The sequence below is a fragment of the Pongo pygmaeus genome, chromosome 15, assembly GCF_028885625.2.
Source record: "Pongo pygmaeus isolate AG05252 chromosome 15, NHGRI_mPonPyg2-v2.0_pri, whole genome shotgun sequence".
NCBI lineage: Eukaryota > Metazoa > Chordata > Mammalia > Primates > Hominidae > Pongo > Pongo pygmaeus.
Window position 1 is genome coordinate 73,501,047 of NC_072388.2, and position 18,827 is coordinate 73,519,873.

Consider the following 18,827-nt stretch of genomic DNA (forward strand, 5'->3'; position numbering starts at 1 on the left):
GGCAAGTGCTACAGGAGATTGGAGTAGGGGCTGGAGGAAGAGGAGGAGAGACATCTAGGCTGAGGGGATTGAGCTAGGACCCCTTCCCAAAGCCACAGCAAACCTGGTATACAAACATCTCACCACCACTAACTGGCCATGAGATGCTCACCTCCTGAACCCTTGAGTTCTCAGCTCATGGCCTTTCGGGACCCTTCCACCCTCCATGACGCGCCCCCACACATGCACATGCACAAGCTTAGCAGGTCTGGCTTATTGAACAGCAAACACAGGCCTGACTCCAGATGTGTTTACCCCACTCGTGGGCCTGCCCCGACAAGCCCACTGCAGACTAAGGCAGCTAGGGACCTGGGTCAAAGATACACTTTCGGGAGCTGGCCAAAGTCCCAGCCTGCCCTTTCCGCTCTCACAGGGGCTGGAAATTTACCCCGGGGCCATAAACAAAAGGAGATTTCTATGGGAACTAGGGCCCCAACCTGGAAAGCTTCCATTTAGCAATCTAGCAGCCCAAACCTGTCAACCTATGATGTGCCAGGCCTCTGCTAAGGCATTTTATTTTTTTTATTTACTTGATTAGTACAGCAACCCTATGATAGAGGAACTAGTGTCCCCATTTTACAGAAGAGAAAACTGAAGTACAGGGAGCCTGTTAACCTGCCCGGGTCATCCCCAGCAGGGAAGTAAGTGCTGGGCCAGGGTCTTCAGGCTGAGCTCTGTCTGCCTCTGGGGGATGAGATTCCCTTCCCCACCCTGCTGCTCACCCTTGGCTGTGACCAGAAACCTCCCAGGTCTGGAAACACCTTCAAGTGCTCTGGGCAAACTCTCAAAGTTTCTGATGACTGCCGCTGCATTTCTGAAAGGCTCAGATAACCCCCGAGGCAGGGGACAAGTAAGAGTGGGCACGGTGAGACTTTGAAAAAATGTACAGAACCATGAACCAAATAAATCACCTTTCTTTATTAAAAAAAAAAAAAAAGAGTGGGCACGGTGGCTCATGCCTGCAATCCCAGCCCTTTGGGAGGCTGACATGGGCGGATCACTTGAGGTCAGGAGTTCGATACCAGCCTGGCCAACATAGCGAAACCCCGTCTCTACTAAAAATACAAAAATTAGCTGGTCATGGTGGCGGGTGCCTGTAATTCCAGTTACTTGGGAGGCTGAGGCAGGAGAATTGCTTGAACCTGGGAGGCAGAGGTTGCAGTGAGCCGAGGTCATGCCACTGCACTCCAGCCTGGATGACAGAGCGAGACTCCATCCCCCTCCCCACCAAAAAAGAGTGGGTGTCATTTATAGAGGACCAAAAAGGTGCCAGATGCACTTACGTGGATTAGTCAATCCTTCTGACAATTCCATAAGGTAGCAATGATCATCCCCAGCCTACAGATGAGAATACTGAGGCTCACAAGGTTAAATCACTCACTGTAGGCTACATAGCTAAGTGGTGGAGCTGAGATTCAAACCCAGGTTTAAGACATAAATTATTTCACAATTCTGCCCTCACACGCTACTGCATTTTGTGGAGCCTCTGACCTTGTCCCAAGAACATCAAAAAAGAAAGAAATGTGGAATTAATTTTTCTCCCCTGGAAGGGCGTGGCCTGGCTGGGGTCTTGAGAGGATACCACCAGCCCCCTGCAGATGCAGACTCCCTCAAGCGGCCTCTGCTGCGGGCACTCACGGGTGGACATGTCATATTGTGGGCAGGGCTGAGGCTCCAGGAGGAAAATGCAGCGTAGGCGACATCTGGAAGCAGAAATGTGGTAGCTCCAGAAGTTTTCATCTGTAATCTTTGTTTTGCAAGGAACAGGGATTTTTTTTCTTGTCAAAAAGTACTCCACTTCCCTTTAGACCTTTCACAAATATTTTTTTAGGAGAAATAAGGAGAAAAAAAACCCACAGAATGCCTGTTGCAGCTACTCACTTCCACCATGAATCACAGACACAAAACCACAGCTATGTGGCTAGCAAAGGAACTATGTGTTTTCACATTTCATTATTGGGAATCATTTAGCAATCTTCCCTGTGTCATCTGCAGACAGATAGACACAGACAGACAGACACACCCCTCTGGGTCCCAAGCAGCCTCATACAACACAGTCATCAGATGACTTTGCAGTTAACCTATTTTCCCCTTCTAATCCTTTTCTGGGAAATTATCCTGCCAGGTTTAAATCTTCCCCTTTAGCCGTTCTGCAGAGGTGGTGTATATGTGTGTGTGTGTGTGTGTGTGTGTAAGAGTGTGAGTGTGTGTGTGTGCATGCACCATGACAGGGGGAGGAAGAGGAGTGCCGAGACACTGATTCAGTTAATTTCACAAGTGGAAACAAGTGTATGTTTCAGAGTCCCTCCCTTTTTTTTTTTTTTTTAAACTGTGATCATACTTTGCTAAAGTTATTTTCACCTGGGAAGCTCACAGTGCCTTTTCTGACAGTGGCAAATTAATTAACTGATGGCAGATTTAAAGATGGAGTAACTGGAAAAACTACTGGACCCATAAATCAGAAACTTCCTTTATGTCCTGGACAAGAGGTGAAACCTGATACATATTTGAAAACCTTGAGCTCAAAAGGAGAATTCACAGAGCCTGAAAAAATCTCCATTATGACTTTTGAGGCATGTTCTCTCCACAGCTTCCACCCACACCCCGCCACACACACACACATACACACACATATCCCCCTAGAGGGAGACCCTCACTGAGTGAGCAGCCAATTCTGTAAAAAGCAGCCAGATGGGGCGAACCTTCCCTGGGCCATCTGAAAAAGAGCTTTGCCAGTCTTTCCTCTCTTTTCTTGCTTCATTGCTCCCAGCCTCTTCCTTTCAAACAAAAATCCTACAGGATTTAAGTCGGCTAGATGCTATGAACATAGCTACAAGCTTGAAATGTTTATTGTCACTATTTTTTTTAAGTCTGGTGCTGGAAACTGTATACATTAACATTTTAATGAGGCTGAATGCTACTCCAGGCTCTCACTGACTTCTGTAGTTTTCTGAAAAGACGCTGGATACCTTGCCTAACCCAGTACTCTGCAGTTTCCAAGCCAAGCTGGATGTTCCCGCACTTGCCTATGCTCACATGCCCTGGAGGCTGGTTCGCACAATGACTATAATCACAAGTTCTGAAGTCGAGCAGAGCTAGGCTGGAATCGCCCTTACCCTCAGTGTCCTCATTGCAAAGTGGGAGTCATGGGAATACCCTCCTCACAAGGTCACGGCAAGGACTGGCAAATGTGCTGAAGATCTTCCACTCACCCCTGGATTCCTCTCCATCGCACTCTGGGTCCTGGGAGATTCCTTTGCCCTCTGCCTTCTGGTCCAGTTCCGTCAGTGGGGAACTCCGGCAGGAGGTCAGAGGGCAGGAGAAGGGTGAGTAGAGGTGCAGATCCTCCCAGCTCCCTCGTGACAGGTACTGAGGGTGAGCAGTGGCTGCATTCCTCCACCAGAGGCCACAGCCCTGTCCATGGCCCTCTCCTATAGCCTGAGCTACCCTGGGTTCTTATGACTGCTGGTCCGTTGCCCCTTTAGACCTGGAGGGTGAGGGCTTGCCTACATAGCTACCCTGGGATACTCCACCATTCTTCATTGTTTTCTCTTGACCCTGCCGGTGCTTTTGTAAATAAATACATCGAGTGTGCCATCCCTTTCCTGCTGGAACTCTAACTGACCCAGACAAGAAAAAGTATTTGCTATCGAGTACTGAGCACTTACCTATGTGACCCGGCACTTTATCCACATTCCTTTGTGTTATTCTGACCACAGCTCTGCGCAGCCAGTATTGGTATCATCAGTCTTTCACACTGAGACTTGGGGAGGTGAAAGAACACACTTGATAGCACGACTGGGGAGTAACCGAGTCAAGTGGAACCAGGATCTGTCTGACTTGTGGCCCATGCTCTTAGCCACTGTGCTGAGCTGTCCCCAGTATTAAATTAGGTGGTGCCCGTAAACTGTCAGCTTATTCAATGAGGCTCCATCAATGGTGGCTTAAAGCAACAACCACACATACAATCGAAAACACCCACAGTCCTAAATGTTACTTTAGCATAACCCTAACCCAACCCTGACCACAACCCTAAGATTAAAACCTCACCCTAATGCTGCACTGCTAAAGTTATTCCTCTAAAACCACTACCGTATTGTTAAATAGAATGTCACCCTAACCACAACCTTAGTACTAGTCAATCTTAACCCAAACTTCTACCATGGTAACCATAATTCTAAGCACACCACTAAGGCCATGATGAGCTCTGGGGAACCTCTGCGCCCCTGTGCTCCTGGGTGCTGGTCCCTGTGCTATGCCATTTATACTCCACTATTTGGACACGACACAATTGACCAAAAGACATTTGTACAACATCCATGTCCTGCATGTCACTGAACTGGTGACTCTAAAGTGGGGACAGCAAGGAGGAAAAGAATAGGGTAGGAATCTAGCACAATGCCTGAAACATAGCAGGGTGCAATAAATCCTACTGATGATGAAGATGATGATGATGAACTGGAAGATGTAGCTTTCCCCATCACCGAATTGTAGGCTCTGGGAGGACAGAAGGTGAATAGCTCCTATCTCAGAGATTTGTTAAGGGCTGCACCTGGGACGGGGCTGGGAGGAGTCCTCTCCTGAAACTAAACCCAGGATGCGGTCCATATATTCCTCAGCTCTGGAAGAATACTAAAAAAGGGAGTCAGTAGGTTGTCATCAGAGAGTTTGAGATCTTCTTGGGCCAGATGTCCGCCTTCAGGCTCAAATGGGAGAAGGGGGAAGGTAGGAGGAAGTGTGTAGAAAGCAGACACCATTTCCCTTGAATCTGTGCAGTGCCCCATGTGGGGAGAAGGAGGGGCCTCCTCCCCTGAGCACTCAGAGGCCTGAGCTCGGCATCCTCACCAACCCAGAGATGTCTGCTCTGCGCCCAGCACGAGAAAAGGAAGACGTTGCCGGCTTTACCATGCAGAAGAAGGAAGGCACACTGGCCCCCACCTTCCTCACAACCTCTCCTGGGACTTCTAGGCTCTGGATCAAAGCGTAGCTAGACCGTGTGCTCTGGGCTACATCTGCCCAGAGCCGGAGTCTTTTTATCATCCCACACCTGTACCCCCCAAGGCCAGCCATGGCCTGCTCAGGGCCTGACCTCCATGGGTCTCAGGTATTTGTGTGGGTTGGAGAGATGCACGTTAACACTGCAAAGGCCCAGAGATCCATCCCCCTTTCAGGGGAACCTCGAAGGGACCTCAACAGCCAAACCCAGCTGGAAAGGACTGCCTTGAAGCAATACGCTTTGCAAGGGAACTAGAAGACATCTCTCTTCTTCCCAGAAAGAAGCCAGGTCTAGTATCACCACATATAGCTGCACAGGCTGTGCACTGCACAACTCTTGGGTTACCTGTCACAGAGACACCGTAATGTGAAGGAAAACCCCTGGTGTTGTGTCCAACAGCTGAAAGGTCCAATGCAGAACAGCAGGCGTCCCTCCTCTGCCTGGCTGGAACACAGTGCTTCAGACCCATCTGGCCACTCCAAGTAGTCTCTGCTGGGCAGGGATGCACTGGGGCTGGCAGAGGTTGAGTGCCAAGGGACCCTCCACAAACCTTAGTGTGGCCCATCCACATTTCTAGAACTTACCCTCCGCAACAGCAGGGAGACAGGGCGTGGGTGGTGAAGGAAGTTCTTGGCTGAGACAAAGGTCTCTTCCCACTCTCCTCAAAAAGCATGAGCAGGGCTTCTGCATCCTCAGACTTGGGAAAATAAAATCTCTTCCATTGGATCTGGCTGGAGGCCTACAGTGAGCATTCCCTTCTTCCTAACCCCTCTGAGCCATCCCTCTTCCAAACCCACAGCCCCAGGGAAGGGGAGTCATGGGGGCTCTTCTAAGGCCCAAGAGATGGAAGAAACCAGGAGGAGATTCCTTTACAGCTGCCACAACCCCCTGTCCAGACTCTCAGCACTCCTGAGTGTCTGTCAAGCCCACTCTCCCTGCCCTCAGGGGGAGAGGCATTGCCCTCAGTTTGCCTGGCTTCAGACTCCCAAGGCCAAGGGGCACAGGGTGAGGAAGCACCACCTGTTGGGAGGGCTGGGAGAGCCCCTCCATGTCAGTGACAAGCTAGCGGATGGCCTGAGCATCAGCTCAGAAGGAAATGGCCCCGAGACCATCTCTCTGCTCTAGTAAGCAACAGAAGATGCATTAGGACGGGTTGTCCATTCAGTGGATATTTAGTTAGTGAGGGCCTGCTATATGCTGGGCACCATTCTAGGAGCTTGGGATATGTCAGTGAACAAAACAAAGATCCCTGCTCTTGAGGAATATAGTAACTGGGAAAAATGGATTATATACAAATGTAATAAATAAGTAAATTATATGCTATGTTAGAAAGTGGAAAATAGAAAGTACTGTGGAAATAAAAAGTGAGCCAGAGGAAAGGACTCTCAAGTTGAGGTTTGAAAATATTAAATATTGGAAAAATGGGAGACATCTCCCTCTTGGGAAGAAGCCAGGTCTTCGTCCTGGCACATACAGCTGCATAGGCTGTACACTGTACAACTCTTGGGGTACCTGTCACAGAGAGTATGATATGATGGAAGGACGTCCCCTGTTGTTGTGTTAAGATGGACACAACAGGGAATGTCCTTCCCTAAGCTTAAAATTAAAAGATTTCCTCTAAACTATTTCCTCAAGGGCCTCATTAAGGAGCTTCTTCCTAAAAGTGGCTTCTGTACATATACCAGGCATGAGCAAATACCCAAGCCCAGTGTCAGGACAGCTAAAAAGTAATAACAAGCATTTGCAAGGCATGTTAAAACTCACAAAGCAATCTTTCACACACGTCTTCGTTAATTCTCACAACATCCCAGTGAGGGGAGAATTAACCCTCTCATTTTACAGATAGGGACATTAATGCTTAGTGATGTTAAGTGGCTTGCCCAAGGTCACAAGGCCAGTTAGTAACTAAGAGACCAAAATTGCGTTTACTGATTCCGAGTCTATTCAAAATAGTTTTCAAGGTCCTAAGTGTTGGGGGAATTCCAGAAAAACCCAAGGAGCAATTTTGGGAATCAGAGTTATACAAACAGGTCAGGAAAAAGAAAGAAAAAAGGCTAAAAAAAGAAAAGAAAGAGAGAAGGGCTCAACCCTCGGAGGCCACCACAAATTTGTAGGTTTGAGTTAACCCCACAGAGAAACAGAACTCAGTGGCCATGAGGAAATGGGTGACACAGCACAGAAGATGCAGGCTGCTTAGCTCTCTGCAGGCTTGCCAAGGTGTCAGGGACAGCGAAGGTCTGCCCTGGTGAGAGGCTCACATGTTCTTGTCACAACTTTGGAAACAGGCAAAGGGGAGAATGAGCACATTTCACCATTAGGGATGGAAAATGGCCAGGCTGGCCGGAATCCTAGACCATTAGCTCTTTTTTTTTTTCTTGAAACAAGAGTCTCACTCTGTTGCCCATGCTGGAGTACAGTGGCGCAATCTCAGCTCACTGCAACCTCTACCCTCCAGGTTCAAGCCATTCTCCCACCTCAGCCTCCCAAGTAGCTGGGATTACAGACGTCCACCACCACGCCCAACTAATTTTTGTATCTTTAGTAGGAACGGGGTTTCCATATTGATCAGGCTGGTCTTGCACTCCTGATCTCCAGTGATCCGCCTGCCTCAGCCTCCCAAAGTGCTGGGATTACAGGCATGAGCCACCGCGCCCAGCTGACCATTAGCTCTTGAGTTTAGAAGAGATGCACACTAGCCCTATGATTTACAAATGTGGGAACAAGCCCAGGAAGGGCAGAAGATTTTCCCAAGGTCTCCAAGCACACGTTGGTCTCCTGGCACGTCACAGCTGAATCAGAGAACAATCTTGGGTCCAAGGGACTTGAATGAGAAGGAAGAAAGACAAAGAGGGGGCCACGTAGCCCAAAGGAACAAGCAGAAGGCCTGCAGCAGCACACAGAAGCCCAGAGGGGAGCGTGGCAGCAGTGGGAGGGGCTGGAGCAGAAGCCAGGCTCAGAAGGCCAGGGCAGGCCTTCAGGCGGGCCCACAACCTAGTGGCCAACCTGCATCCTGCCTCAGTTTCCCCAGCTATAAGCCCAGACAGTGGGGTGCAGAAAAACTCATCCTGGCAAATGAGGTGTTCCACACTGATTTGTCATAAGCACATGGAGTAGGCAGGTAGGCCAAGAGATTTCAGGTTTATTGGACCGACTGTGTGGCAGACACCCCGCGAATCATGCTACATTATTTCAGTAAATTCTCCCAACCATCGTAGAAGATGGGCATTCATTTTCCCACATCAAGGTCAAAGAAATTGAGTTTCAGGGAGGTAAAGGGGTTTGCAAAGTTTGTGAGGGCATCAGGATTTACATTCTGCCTAACACCAAATTTAACCCCCCTGCCCCGGGCTCCCTTGACACACACACTGGGCCACCAGGCACCCTCCTCATGTCCCCTCCTCCAGCCACCAGACTCCAATCCTCAGGGCGCCCAGCACTGCCCCAGTCAGGAACTAGTCTGCACTCCCCCATAACAGTGCCACACGGCCTCCTTCCTGCCAGCCAAGCCTGAACCCGCCTCTAGGTTCATGATATCATCAGGAGACCCGTCCACAGCAGCCCTGCAGGGAGCCTTGTCCTGTGTCCTCCCTGACCCCCACCCCTTTGCTGCTGGCACTGGGGGAAGGGGACACAATTTACAAGCTGCCACACTGAGGTCCCCAGGCTGGATGTCTGTTCCCAGCCACCCTGTTCCTGGCACCTAGGTTTTTTGTTTGTTTGTTTTTGAGACAGAGTTTCGCCCCTGTTGCCCAGACTGGAGTGCAATGTCGTGATCTTGGCTCACTGCAACCTCTGCCCCCCGGGTTCAAGCGATTCTCCTGTCTCAGCCTCCCAAGTAGCTGGGATTACAGGCGCCTGCCACCATGCCTGGCTAATTTTTTGTATTTTTAGTGGAGAAGTGGTTTCGCCACGTTGGCCAGGCTGGTCTCGAACTCCTGACCTCAGGTGATCCACCCACCTCTGCCTCCCAAAGTGCTGGGATTACAGGCATGAGCCACTGCACCCGGCCCCAGCACCTAGTTTCTGATTCTGCCTCGTCACTGGGAAAATCCCTTGCCATTTTGTCAACCAGGGGGTGCTGCCTTCCCCTCACCTTTGCCCCTAGGAAGGGCTGCCTGGGTCTCCCCGGCAGTGGCTCTGGGGCAGCAATCTTTTGATAGTTCCCTCCGTTCCCTCGGACTTAGAGAGACCACCTACTTGGGAGCAGAGTCCCTGTGCTCCCAACAGGAAAGTTAGTCAAGGTCTTGGGTGGAGGTGGGCAGCACTGCCACGGGAAACTCGTGGGCTCACTCTCAGTAGCAGTAGGTTAAAGGTCATACCAATCACTCTCAGCATCAGTAGGTTAAAGGTCATGCCAAAAAGTGCCATCAGGGCCCCTGTGGAGCCGTGGAGGCCGAGGCAAGGCAGGGTTCTGCTCTGAGGTAGGAAGCCTCTGCCCGGGTGACTACCCACATGCAGGCACATGCTGCCACATGCGCCCAGCAGTCCTGGCACTCACCACCTGAGGTTGGACCTCCAACAAGAGCTGCCCTGGTGCCCTGGCCCTTCCCTGTCTCCCCACAGACAAAAAAAACTCAGAGAGATTAGTGCAGGCAGATGACAGGTGCTGGAGACACCAGGCTAGGAAGGGGTAGGGACAGGCTACCTCCCCTCTCTGAGCCTCTCCTCACCAACGGAATGGCAACACTGGCCACCTGTTGTAGGGAGCTGTGAGATGTAAAATAAAATGGGTGTAGACAGCCAATTGTAGACGTAAAGCAAAATGGGTGTAGACAGCTAATTGACTCAACCCTACTCTGGGCATGTATTTACTCAATGCTACAACGGGCTGAGTCATGCTCGAGGTGCTGAAGAGATATCAGCCAAGAAAAGAGAGAAAAACCCCTGTCCTCCCACATCTGACACTTTCTTGGGGTAAGAAGAAGAAGAATTCAAATAAATAGGTAAAATACCTAAGACGTTAGTGTTGCAGAGAAAAACAGCCAGGTAGGAGGTGGGGAGGGTGTGGAGGGCGTGGTTTTAGATGTGGTGGACAGAGAGGGCCCCACTACAAAGGAAAGGGGAGAAGAAGCCACGGGAGTGTGAGGGGAAGAGTGTTTTGATGCGGGCTGAATTGTGTCTCCACGAAGACGTGAGTCCTAACCCCGGACCTATGAATGTGACCTCATTTGGAAATAGAGTCTTTGTAGATGTAGTTAGGTTTAGATGAGGTCACACTGGATTAGGGAGAACCCTAAATCCAATGACTGAACCCTTATAGGAAGAAGACAACACAGAGACACACAGACACACACAAGGAAGAAGGCCACGTGACAACTGAGGCGGGGTCAAGGTCATGCAGCTACAAGCCAAGGAAGGCCAAGGATTGCCAACAGATATGCTAGCAGAGAGGCACAGAACCTTCTCCCTCAGAGTCTCAGAGGGAACCAGTCCTGCCACCTTGATTTTTGGACTTCCAGCTCCTGAGCTATAAGAGCATAAATTTCTGCTGTTTTAAGCCACTCAGTTTGTTATGGAAGCCTTAGAAAACTAACACAGGGGCCAGGTGCAGTGGCTCACACCTGTAATCCCAGCACTTAGGCCAAGGCGGGAGGATCGCTTGAACCCAGGAGTTGGAGACCAGCCTGGGCAACATGGTGAAACCGCGTCTATAAAAAAATATAAAAATTAGCCAGGTATGGTGTTGCATACCTGTAGTCTCAGCTAGTTGGGAGGCTGAGATGGGAGGATTGCTTGAGCCCAGGAGGTCGAGGCTGCAGTGAGCTGTGACACTACACTCCAGCCTGGGTGACAGAGTGAGATCCTGTCTCAAAACAAAAGTAATAATAATTCCAGACCTCCAGGGAGGGGGATAGCAAGTGCCAAGGCCCTGAGGTGGGAGCATCTCCAGCATGTTTGAGGAAGATACAGTCAGCTGGCGGAGCAGAAGCAGGATGAACACAGTCTGTGAGTGGTGAGGGTGGACACTGGGGATGTCAGAAAGGCTTTGGGGCCAGATCACGTAGGGCCACCCTTGTGGCAAGCCCTTGATAAGAGGGAGCTCTTCCACTTTCGACAAGGGTCCCAGTTGGAATGTGCTGTAGTGAGTGGGTGTGGTTGGCCCCCATGATCTCCGTCCCTGGGGTTATGCATTTGAATATGTTATATTAAATGGCAAAAGGAAATTAGGGTTACCAATAGAGTTAAGGTTGCTAATCAGTTGACCTTAAAATAGAGAGATGGTCCTGGATTATCTCGGTGGGCCCAGGGTCATGACATGGGCCCCTAAAAGTAGAAGAGGGAGGCAAGAGAGTGAGTCAGGGAGACAGACAGCCAAAGAGGCAGGCAGAGGGGAGATCCAAACACGGAGTCCACCTGCTGCTGCTGGCTTTGAAGATGGAGGAAGGTGGCCTCAAGCCAAGGAATGAGAGCAGCTCCTGATACGGCCCTCAAGTGACAGCTAGCAAGGAAATGCGGCCTCAGTCTTACAACTGCAAGGGACTGAATTCTGCAGATAACCTGAATGAGCGAGGAAACCGAGCCCCCCTAGAGCCCCAGGAGCCTGCTGACACCTTGATTTCAGCCTGGTGAGACCTGTTTCAGATGTGTGACCTATACAACTGAAGAAATAAATGTGTGTTGTTTTAACCTGCTAATTTTGCGATTGTGTGTCATGGCAGCCGTCGAAAATGAACAGAGTGGATAAAGAGGTGGGGTGTGCAGAGAAGAAGAGATCCAGAGAGGGAGCGACCAGGCAGGAGCAGCCTGCTGGAAGCCACCACCACGGAGTCACAGCTCCCCAGACACACCCCAGCCACCCCACTCAGGGCTCAGCACTGCCTTCAGGCCCTTTGTTGCCCATGTTGTGACCAAGCCTGCTTAGGGTTGTTGTTGTTGTTTTTTTTGAGATGGAGTTTCACTCTTGTCACCCCAGCTGGAGTGCAACGGTGCCATCTCAGCTCACTGCAACTTCCACCTCCTGGGTTCAAGTGATTCTTCTCAAGCCTGTGTAGGATGTCTCCAGGGCTCAGCCTCTAGGTCCTCAGGTATAGAGCAAACCCAGCGGAGGTCCCTCCCATTCTTGACACCTCCCCTTAACCTCCTCTTCCCTAGGGCTGGTGACAATGGTCCTGGTGGAATAACTGTATCCCAAGCCAGCCAAAGCCACTACTGGACCTGCTGACCACTGAGGCTGAGTCTGGGCTCTGATTTCTTCCCAGAACAGGTCTACACCTGTTCTGTGTACATGCACACGCACACACACACACACACACACTCCAGTTTCCTCTCTCTGCTCGTTGCCACCTTCTCCCATCCACCCAAGTCCTCACAGCAAAGAGATCCTGCCCATTGACAGCTATCGTGTATTGAACACTAACTCATATCAGGCACAACACTAAGTGTTCTACTCACATGGTCTCATTTAATCTTTCCTGTCATCCTATCAGGTGGACACTATTGGCTCAGAGAGGTTAGGATGAGTGCCTGTTGACACACAGCTGGTGAGTGCTAAATCCAGAATTAGAACGCACCAAAGCCCGGGCTCTAACCCTCACTACTCAAAATATGGTCCGTGGCCCAGTAGCATCAGCATCCTGTGGGACCACATTAGAGCTGCTCATCCCAGACCTGCCGAATCAGAACCTGCATGTTGACGAGTTCCCAGGTGACTCACCTACTGGTTTCAGTTTGAGAAGTGCTGGTCTGAATCACTGCTTTCCAAAGCCTGCTGGTTGCAGGTTCCTGTAACCAGCCCTCTCCCCATCTCCCCAGGCCCTTCCCAGCTGCCTAGCTTTTGATCTCCAGGTGAGGCAGGCACTCTGCCCAGCCCTGGGGAAGAAGCCAGGACATGAGGCTCAAGGGAGTCTCCAGGCCCCTCCAGCCAGCCCAGACAACAGCTGGACAGCATCAGTCCACATCTGGCCCTCTGTAGGGCACCCTGCCTGCTGCCTGAGATACTCCTGGCCTCTCCCTCTGGTCTTCCTCCAGGACACAAGTCTCTCGGTCTCTGCCTGCTCTCCTAAAGAGGGCCTCTGGCCATCACCAATCCCTGCAGTGTTCCCCTCCCCAGACATTTCCCTCCCCAACTCCTAGAATGCCCCCTGTGTCATGTCACCACCTCTATCTGGACACACAGGGCCTGTCCAAGTTGCTATCAGGAGAGAGGCCAGCGACTGCTTGAGAAACCTGGCCAAGGTTACAGGAAATGTCTGACACCACCAGGCAAGCAGGATTTGGCCTCCTAAAGCAAAACACAGCTGGGCCAGCAGCTGGGCCAACAGTAGGGCACTCCCAGATTTCATGGCATTGAGGACCCAGGGCACAGAGAGACTAGGCTGGCCTGGAGGCTGCAGCTCATTAAGAACATCACAGTAGCCCCTGGCCAGGGAGCCTGTGAAATTCAAAGAGGACAGCCCTGCTGTGGGCCAGAGACCTCACCCAGGACCTCGGCCCTCCACTGCCTGTCACACACAGGAAACCTTCACTGGGGGATGGAAGGCTCACACTGCCCATCCTCCTGGCCTTGCAGCCTCCCTTCTCCCCATCACCTAGCCTCATTTATTTATCCATGTAACTTACACTGATTGAGCACAGAAGTGTGCCAGGCATGGTGTTAGGTACCAGGGACACATTGGTGAATGAGCAGGACACAGTCCCTGTGAGCTCCCGGGTAGCTTCCAGTCCAGTGAGCAAATGGACAGACCATTTGAAGGCAGGGTGAAAAGTGCTGCGCTAGGGAAAGATGGAGAACCCACCATGGGAACCAGCAGGGGCCTCACCTCCTCCTGCCCTTTGAGCAACACATGGGGTGGTGCCCTTGGCTGCAGGTACAGGCTGAGGGGGCCAAGTGGGCCCTTTTGTTAGGCTAACTGTAGTTTGGACAGTTGTAGTTGTCAGAGCAAATATGCACTGAGCATTTTTGATGGGCCAGGCACTATGCAGGGGGGCTGTAGAGAAATCCAGAGCACAGGCCGTTGGGTCTACAAGCGGCTGGGGGTGCAGGGCGCAGATGCACAGGATGCATGCCAGAGAGTAAGTGCTGTGGGGGCCAGAGAGCCTAGTGAATGTGATTCACCTTGAAGAATGGGGAGGAGTCAGACAGGTGGGAAGATGCAGTAGGGGACTTCAAACGGCTCTGACTCAAGACTCAAGAGTGTGAGAGGCAGAGTGACTCGCCCAGCAACTCCCGCTCCTAGCACACACCCACATGGGATCAGTGCATCATAAATAAATGAATCCCACAAGCCAAAAGAGATAGGGGAAGCTCCGCTGGAAGGACTCTGTGCCCACCCCGGCCCTGGCTGGCCCTTGAACTGGCACCTCTAGTATTCCTCCAGGTGCCTTACACCAGGCTTACCACCTAGGACCCTCAGCCAGGACCGATCAGAACAAGGCACTGGCACTGCCCACCTGCTCACTGCCAATCCCAGGCCCTCACTGTTATCCACCTGGGACCCCTTAGCTCTGCTCCTTGTTTCTGCCACAGCACCCCTGGGCCTTGGCTGCAGGGTTTGGCTCTTTTGCTCTTGACCTTGGAGTTCCCTAGGCCTTTGACCTGAGTCCATCCTTTCTTTCTTCCTGCTCCTAGCTGCCCTTGAAAAACATCTGCTGGGTGCCCAGGGCCCTGGAACCCAGCTCACCAAGATCCTGGTCTGCCTGACCTCACCCGCTCTCAGAGTCCCTGGACACCCTTAACCTCCTTTCTTTGCTCTCCCTCCAACTCAGCCAGTCTCTCCTAACCTTTCCTGCTGGAACCTAACCTCAAGGTCAGCCTCCTCTCCCTGGTTCTCCTGGGCTCTGAAAGAGCAAATCCTCTTTCCCTTTAGTTCAGCAAGGCAAGGTTGCAACATTTCAGAAAGAACTTCTTAAGCAGGAAGCGAACGGAAAAACTAACCTGAAAAACGAAAAGGAAAACACAGTCCCCTAGAAATGGACTCGTTTATAAAGTTCAGATTTCCTGTCCTGAGCTAGAAAAAGTCTAGCCAGATGGGCTGGCAAGCAGGCCAGGGAATCCTGCCCATGAACACTCCCCTTGTTCATTTTTCTTTCTACTCCCTTCTCCCACATGCTCCTTCTTCTCCCAAGGAGAGAGGCTGAAGCTGGGTGCTGAGGAAACCGAAGGGTCTTCTTCTGGCAGAGGAGTCCTTCCTACATCACAGGGACCACAGGCAGAGGAGGAGGAGGTCAGGATGGGGTGTGGGAGAACATGTATAAAGAGCTTCCATATGTGCCCGGCACTGTTCTAAACACTTTCTTTATATTGACTAATTTAATCTTTATGACAATTCATAACACAGGTATTATCATTGTCCCACTTTACTGATGCAGAATCCGAGGCACAGAGAGGTAAGTGACTCGCCTAGGGTGGCCCACCTGGGAAATGGCAAAGCCAGGCTGTGAACCAAGAAGCCGTGGTCCCAGGTACACGCCCTCCTCAGCTTTCTTTCAGGCACTCAAGGGCAAAGACTTCGCTTCCCTACTCCTCTTTCCACCCCAGGCTGGCAAAGCCCATGCCAGCCCCAACACTAACTCTCCTGCTCATATCTCTGGCCATGCCAGGGAAAGCCGAGGAGGGTGGGGAGGAGAGAAGGGAGGACTCTGCAGCCTTCTCCACCAGCCTTCACCAAACGGTCCAAAGGAAGAAGCCCCTCCAAAAAGAGACTGAGCCCCAGACCCCGAGCCCCATGGAGAAGGGGACTTACCCAGCTGGTGGCGACTGTGGTGCGGGCGGCGACTGTTGTGCTGGCGGCTGTGCTCTGGCCAAGGTGCCCTCTCCGGCCGCACTGCTCCTGCGCAGGTTGGGTGAACGCTCGGCCCAGTGTCGAGGTGCCAGCCTGGAGTTCTGGGGGTCAAATTCCTCATCGGGAATGACCTCCTCACAGCGGGCTCCACGGAAACCAGAGCGGCAGACACAGAGCTGAGGGCGGCTGCAGGAGCCCCGGTTCTGGCACGGTGGCTCACAAACGGCTGAGGACACAGGGAGAGAGGTGACAGCAGTGGCCATAGGGTGCTGAGACCACAGCTGCCCACACCCTCCAGTCAGAAGGACCCTCCCGAGTGCTGCAACCCTGTCGCTCAAGCAGGAAGCCACTCTCCTGGCCTCAGGGGGCTCCCTGACCCATGTCTCTCCCACCTCCATCCACAGACCCCCAGGACTTGTTCACCTCTGATCTTTGGACAACCAAAGACTATATGGCCAGCTGCAGAGTGGCTCACACCACCACGTCCCACAGCACACCCTGAAGAGGAAGTGTACTGCCTGACACTGTGTCTATACTGAAATGTTCACTCCCACCAGACTGGAAGCCCCCTGAGGACAGACAGCGGCCCCGGAACTTAGAATAGGGATTGCCACAGAGTAGATTCTCAGTAAACATGGAGTGAATGAATGAATGAATCAGTCTCTTTTGTGGGAAAGGGCCCAACACTGGCCTGAAATTCAAGCGGTTTGAGTTGCTGGGGTTTTCCTGTCACTTGTGAGCTGCATGGTCTTGGCTTCACTGAGCCTCTATTTGCGCCTAAATCACGGGAGAGGTGAACTAAGGAGGTTGGAGGACTCTAAGGGTCCTTCAAAGGCATCTTCAGCTCGACAATCTCTCCTCTCCTTCCCATTGTTCTCCATCTCCCGCCCTCCTTAGCAAGGCAGAACTCCCGACTGTGGCCAGAGAAAGCACGGTGGCCAGAACACAGCTGCCGGCACCACAGCCACTGCCGGCCAGGTAAGTGCCCCGCTCTGTGGGGCCTCCATTCAGGGCTCAGGCTCTCTCTGGATTCTGCCTCCTGGGCTGTGGGTCCAGCCGGAGGCAAGGTGGAACTGAAACCAGGCCCTCCTCCTGGTTAGCCCTATACAGCATTAGCCACCAGCTCCCCAGGCTGACTCCTCTCTTCACTGTCCTTCATCCCCTTGCAAAGTCCAGAGCCACATCCCGTGATTAATGGCCAAGGGAACACTCCACGCAGAGGCACACACTGGGATATGGAGTCCTGCCCCTCCCCCGCCAGGACCTCCACTGGGGAACATATGTGAGCCCCGGAAGCATGGTCTGGCTCACACCGCACACTCGAAACCCAACGCTTCATCCATCTGTCGCTCATTCATTCATCAAATAGCTGTTGAGCCCTAGTGAATCCCAGGCATTGGGACAAAGTCCTTGTCCGCCTGGGGCTTGCAGTCGAGTAAAGGACACCAACAGGAAGCAAGAAAACAATAGCATGATGTGGCCTCAGGCAGTTTCAAGGGCTGTGAAGACAACCCAGGTGATGCAGGGGTCCAGGCCCAACCAGGAGACTCAGATGGGGCAGCCAGGGCACCTCTCTGCAGAGAGAGATAGGAGCGTGCAAAGGAAGTGAACCCCCAAAGACCCGGGCAGTCTCCCAAGCGGAGGGCGAGGCAAAGACCAGGCTCTGGAGGCTGGAAGGAACGTGGTGTACTCGAGGAGCCGCCAGAGACCCAGGGAGGCCAGGGTCTGGTGGCGGAGGGGGTGTAGGCAAGGTCAGTGAGGAAGAGGAGGCAGATACACAGACCCTGTCATCTCAGGGATCCTAAGGGCACCTGTGAAACTACCAGGCACAGCTACCCAGAGCAGGTGCCTGGGTTTTGTGAGATGAACTCTCCTTTCTGAGAAGAGTACCAGAATCCAAACCAGGGGCTGGCCGGGATAAACACCTCCAAAATTCCACCTGGCCCATGTCACAGAGACCTTCAATGGCTCCCTGATGTCTTCAGGATTCAAGTCCATAGACAAGCACTGAAGACCCTCCTGGTCTCATCCCCTCTAACACTCCTCTAAGCCAACGTGCTCCAGCCGAGCTGGCCTGCTGGCTGTGGCCCCAGGTAGCCTCTGCTCTGTCTTCTCTCTGTCTTTGCATGTGCTATGTCCTCTCTTCTTTCCCACTTGCTCTCCATTTACCTGGCTCCTTCTGTTCCCTCAAGACCCACTTCCCCATGCTGGACACCCACCTCTCAGCAGCTGCTCCTTCCTTTGATTAACAGGAAAAACACTTGTCATGTTTGCCATTCACTGGGCATGCCCTGCATACTGCCATTAGTTTTTGTTGTTGTTGTTTTTGTTTTTTGGGTTTTTGTTGTGAGACGGAGTTTCACTCTTGTTGCCCAGGCTGGATGCAATGGCGCGATCTCGGCTCACCACAACCTCCGCCTCCCAGATTCAAGTGATTCTCCTGCCTCAGCCTCCTGAGTAGCTGGGATTACAGGCGCCTGCCACCATGCCCTGCTAATTTTGTATTTTTAGCAGAGACAGAGTTTCTCCATGTTGGTCAGGCTGGTCTGAAACTCCCGACCTCAGGTGATCCGCCTGCCTCGGCCTCCCAAAGTGCTGGGATTACAGGCGTGAGCCACCGCGCAAGGCTGCTGCCATTAGTTTTTTTATGCATGTGTCTCAATTCCTGACTCATATAGTAAGCCCCTTGAAGTGTAGTGACTGTCTCTTACACCTCTTTGTAACTTTAGCTCCTAACATATGCCTAACAATAACACAATTATTATTATTTTTATTATGGCAGCACTATCTGATGAGTGTGACAACAGGCCTGGCACCATGCTCTGCATACGCACTCTCACTGAAGCCTCTCAACAAGTCTATGCAGCAGGTGTGACTATGATTCCCATTTTACAGATAATGCTGCTGAAGCTCAGAGAGGTTAAGAGACTTGCCTGAGGTCACCCAGCTAGTTCATGGTGGAGCCAGGATTCAAATCCAGTTCTGTGTGACTGAGAAGCCCAGGCTCTTTCCACCCCCACTGACTCCCAGAAGGGTGGGCATGGTTCTTCCTCTTCCTCTCTACTGTCTCT

The 18,827-nt window shown here is 51.9% G+C and overlaps 1 protein-coding gene across 2 annotated transcripts in view; it reads right to left on the reverse strand.

Moving 5' to 3' along the window:
• Positions 1-18,827, reverse strand: part of LTBP2 (latent transforming growth factor beta binding protein 2) — a 111,706-nt gene that overhangs the window by 69,645 nt on the left and 23,234 nt on the right. For both annotated transcript variants that reach the window (XM_054447892.2, XM_054447894.2), the window contains exon 3: positions 15,718-15,982. In XM_054447892.2, the coding sequence (XP_054303867.2) occupies positions 15,718-15,982 (265 nt within the window). The remainder of the gene's footprint in view (positions 1-15,717; positions 15,983-18,827) is intronic.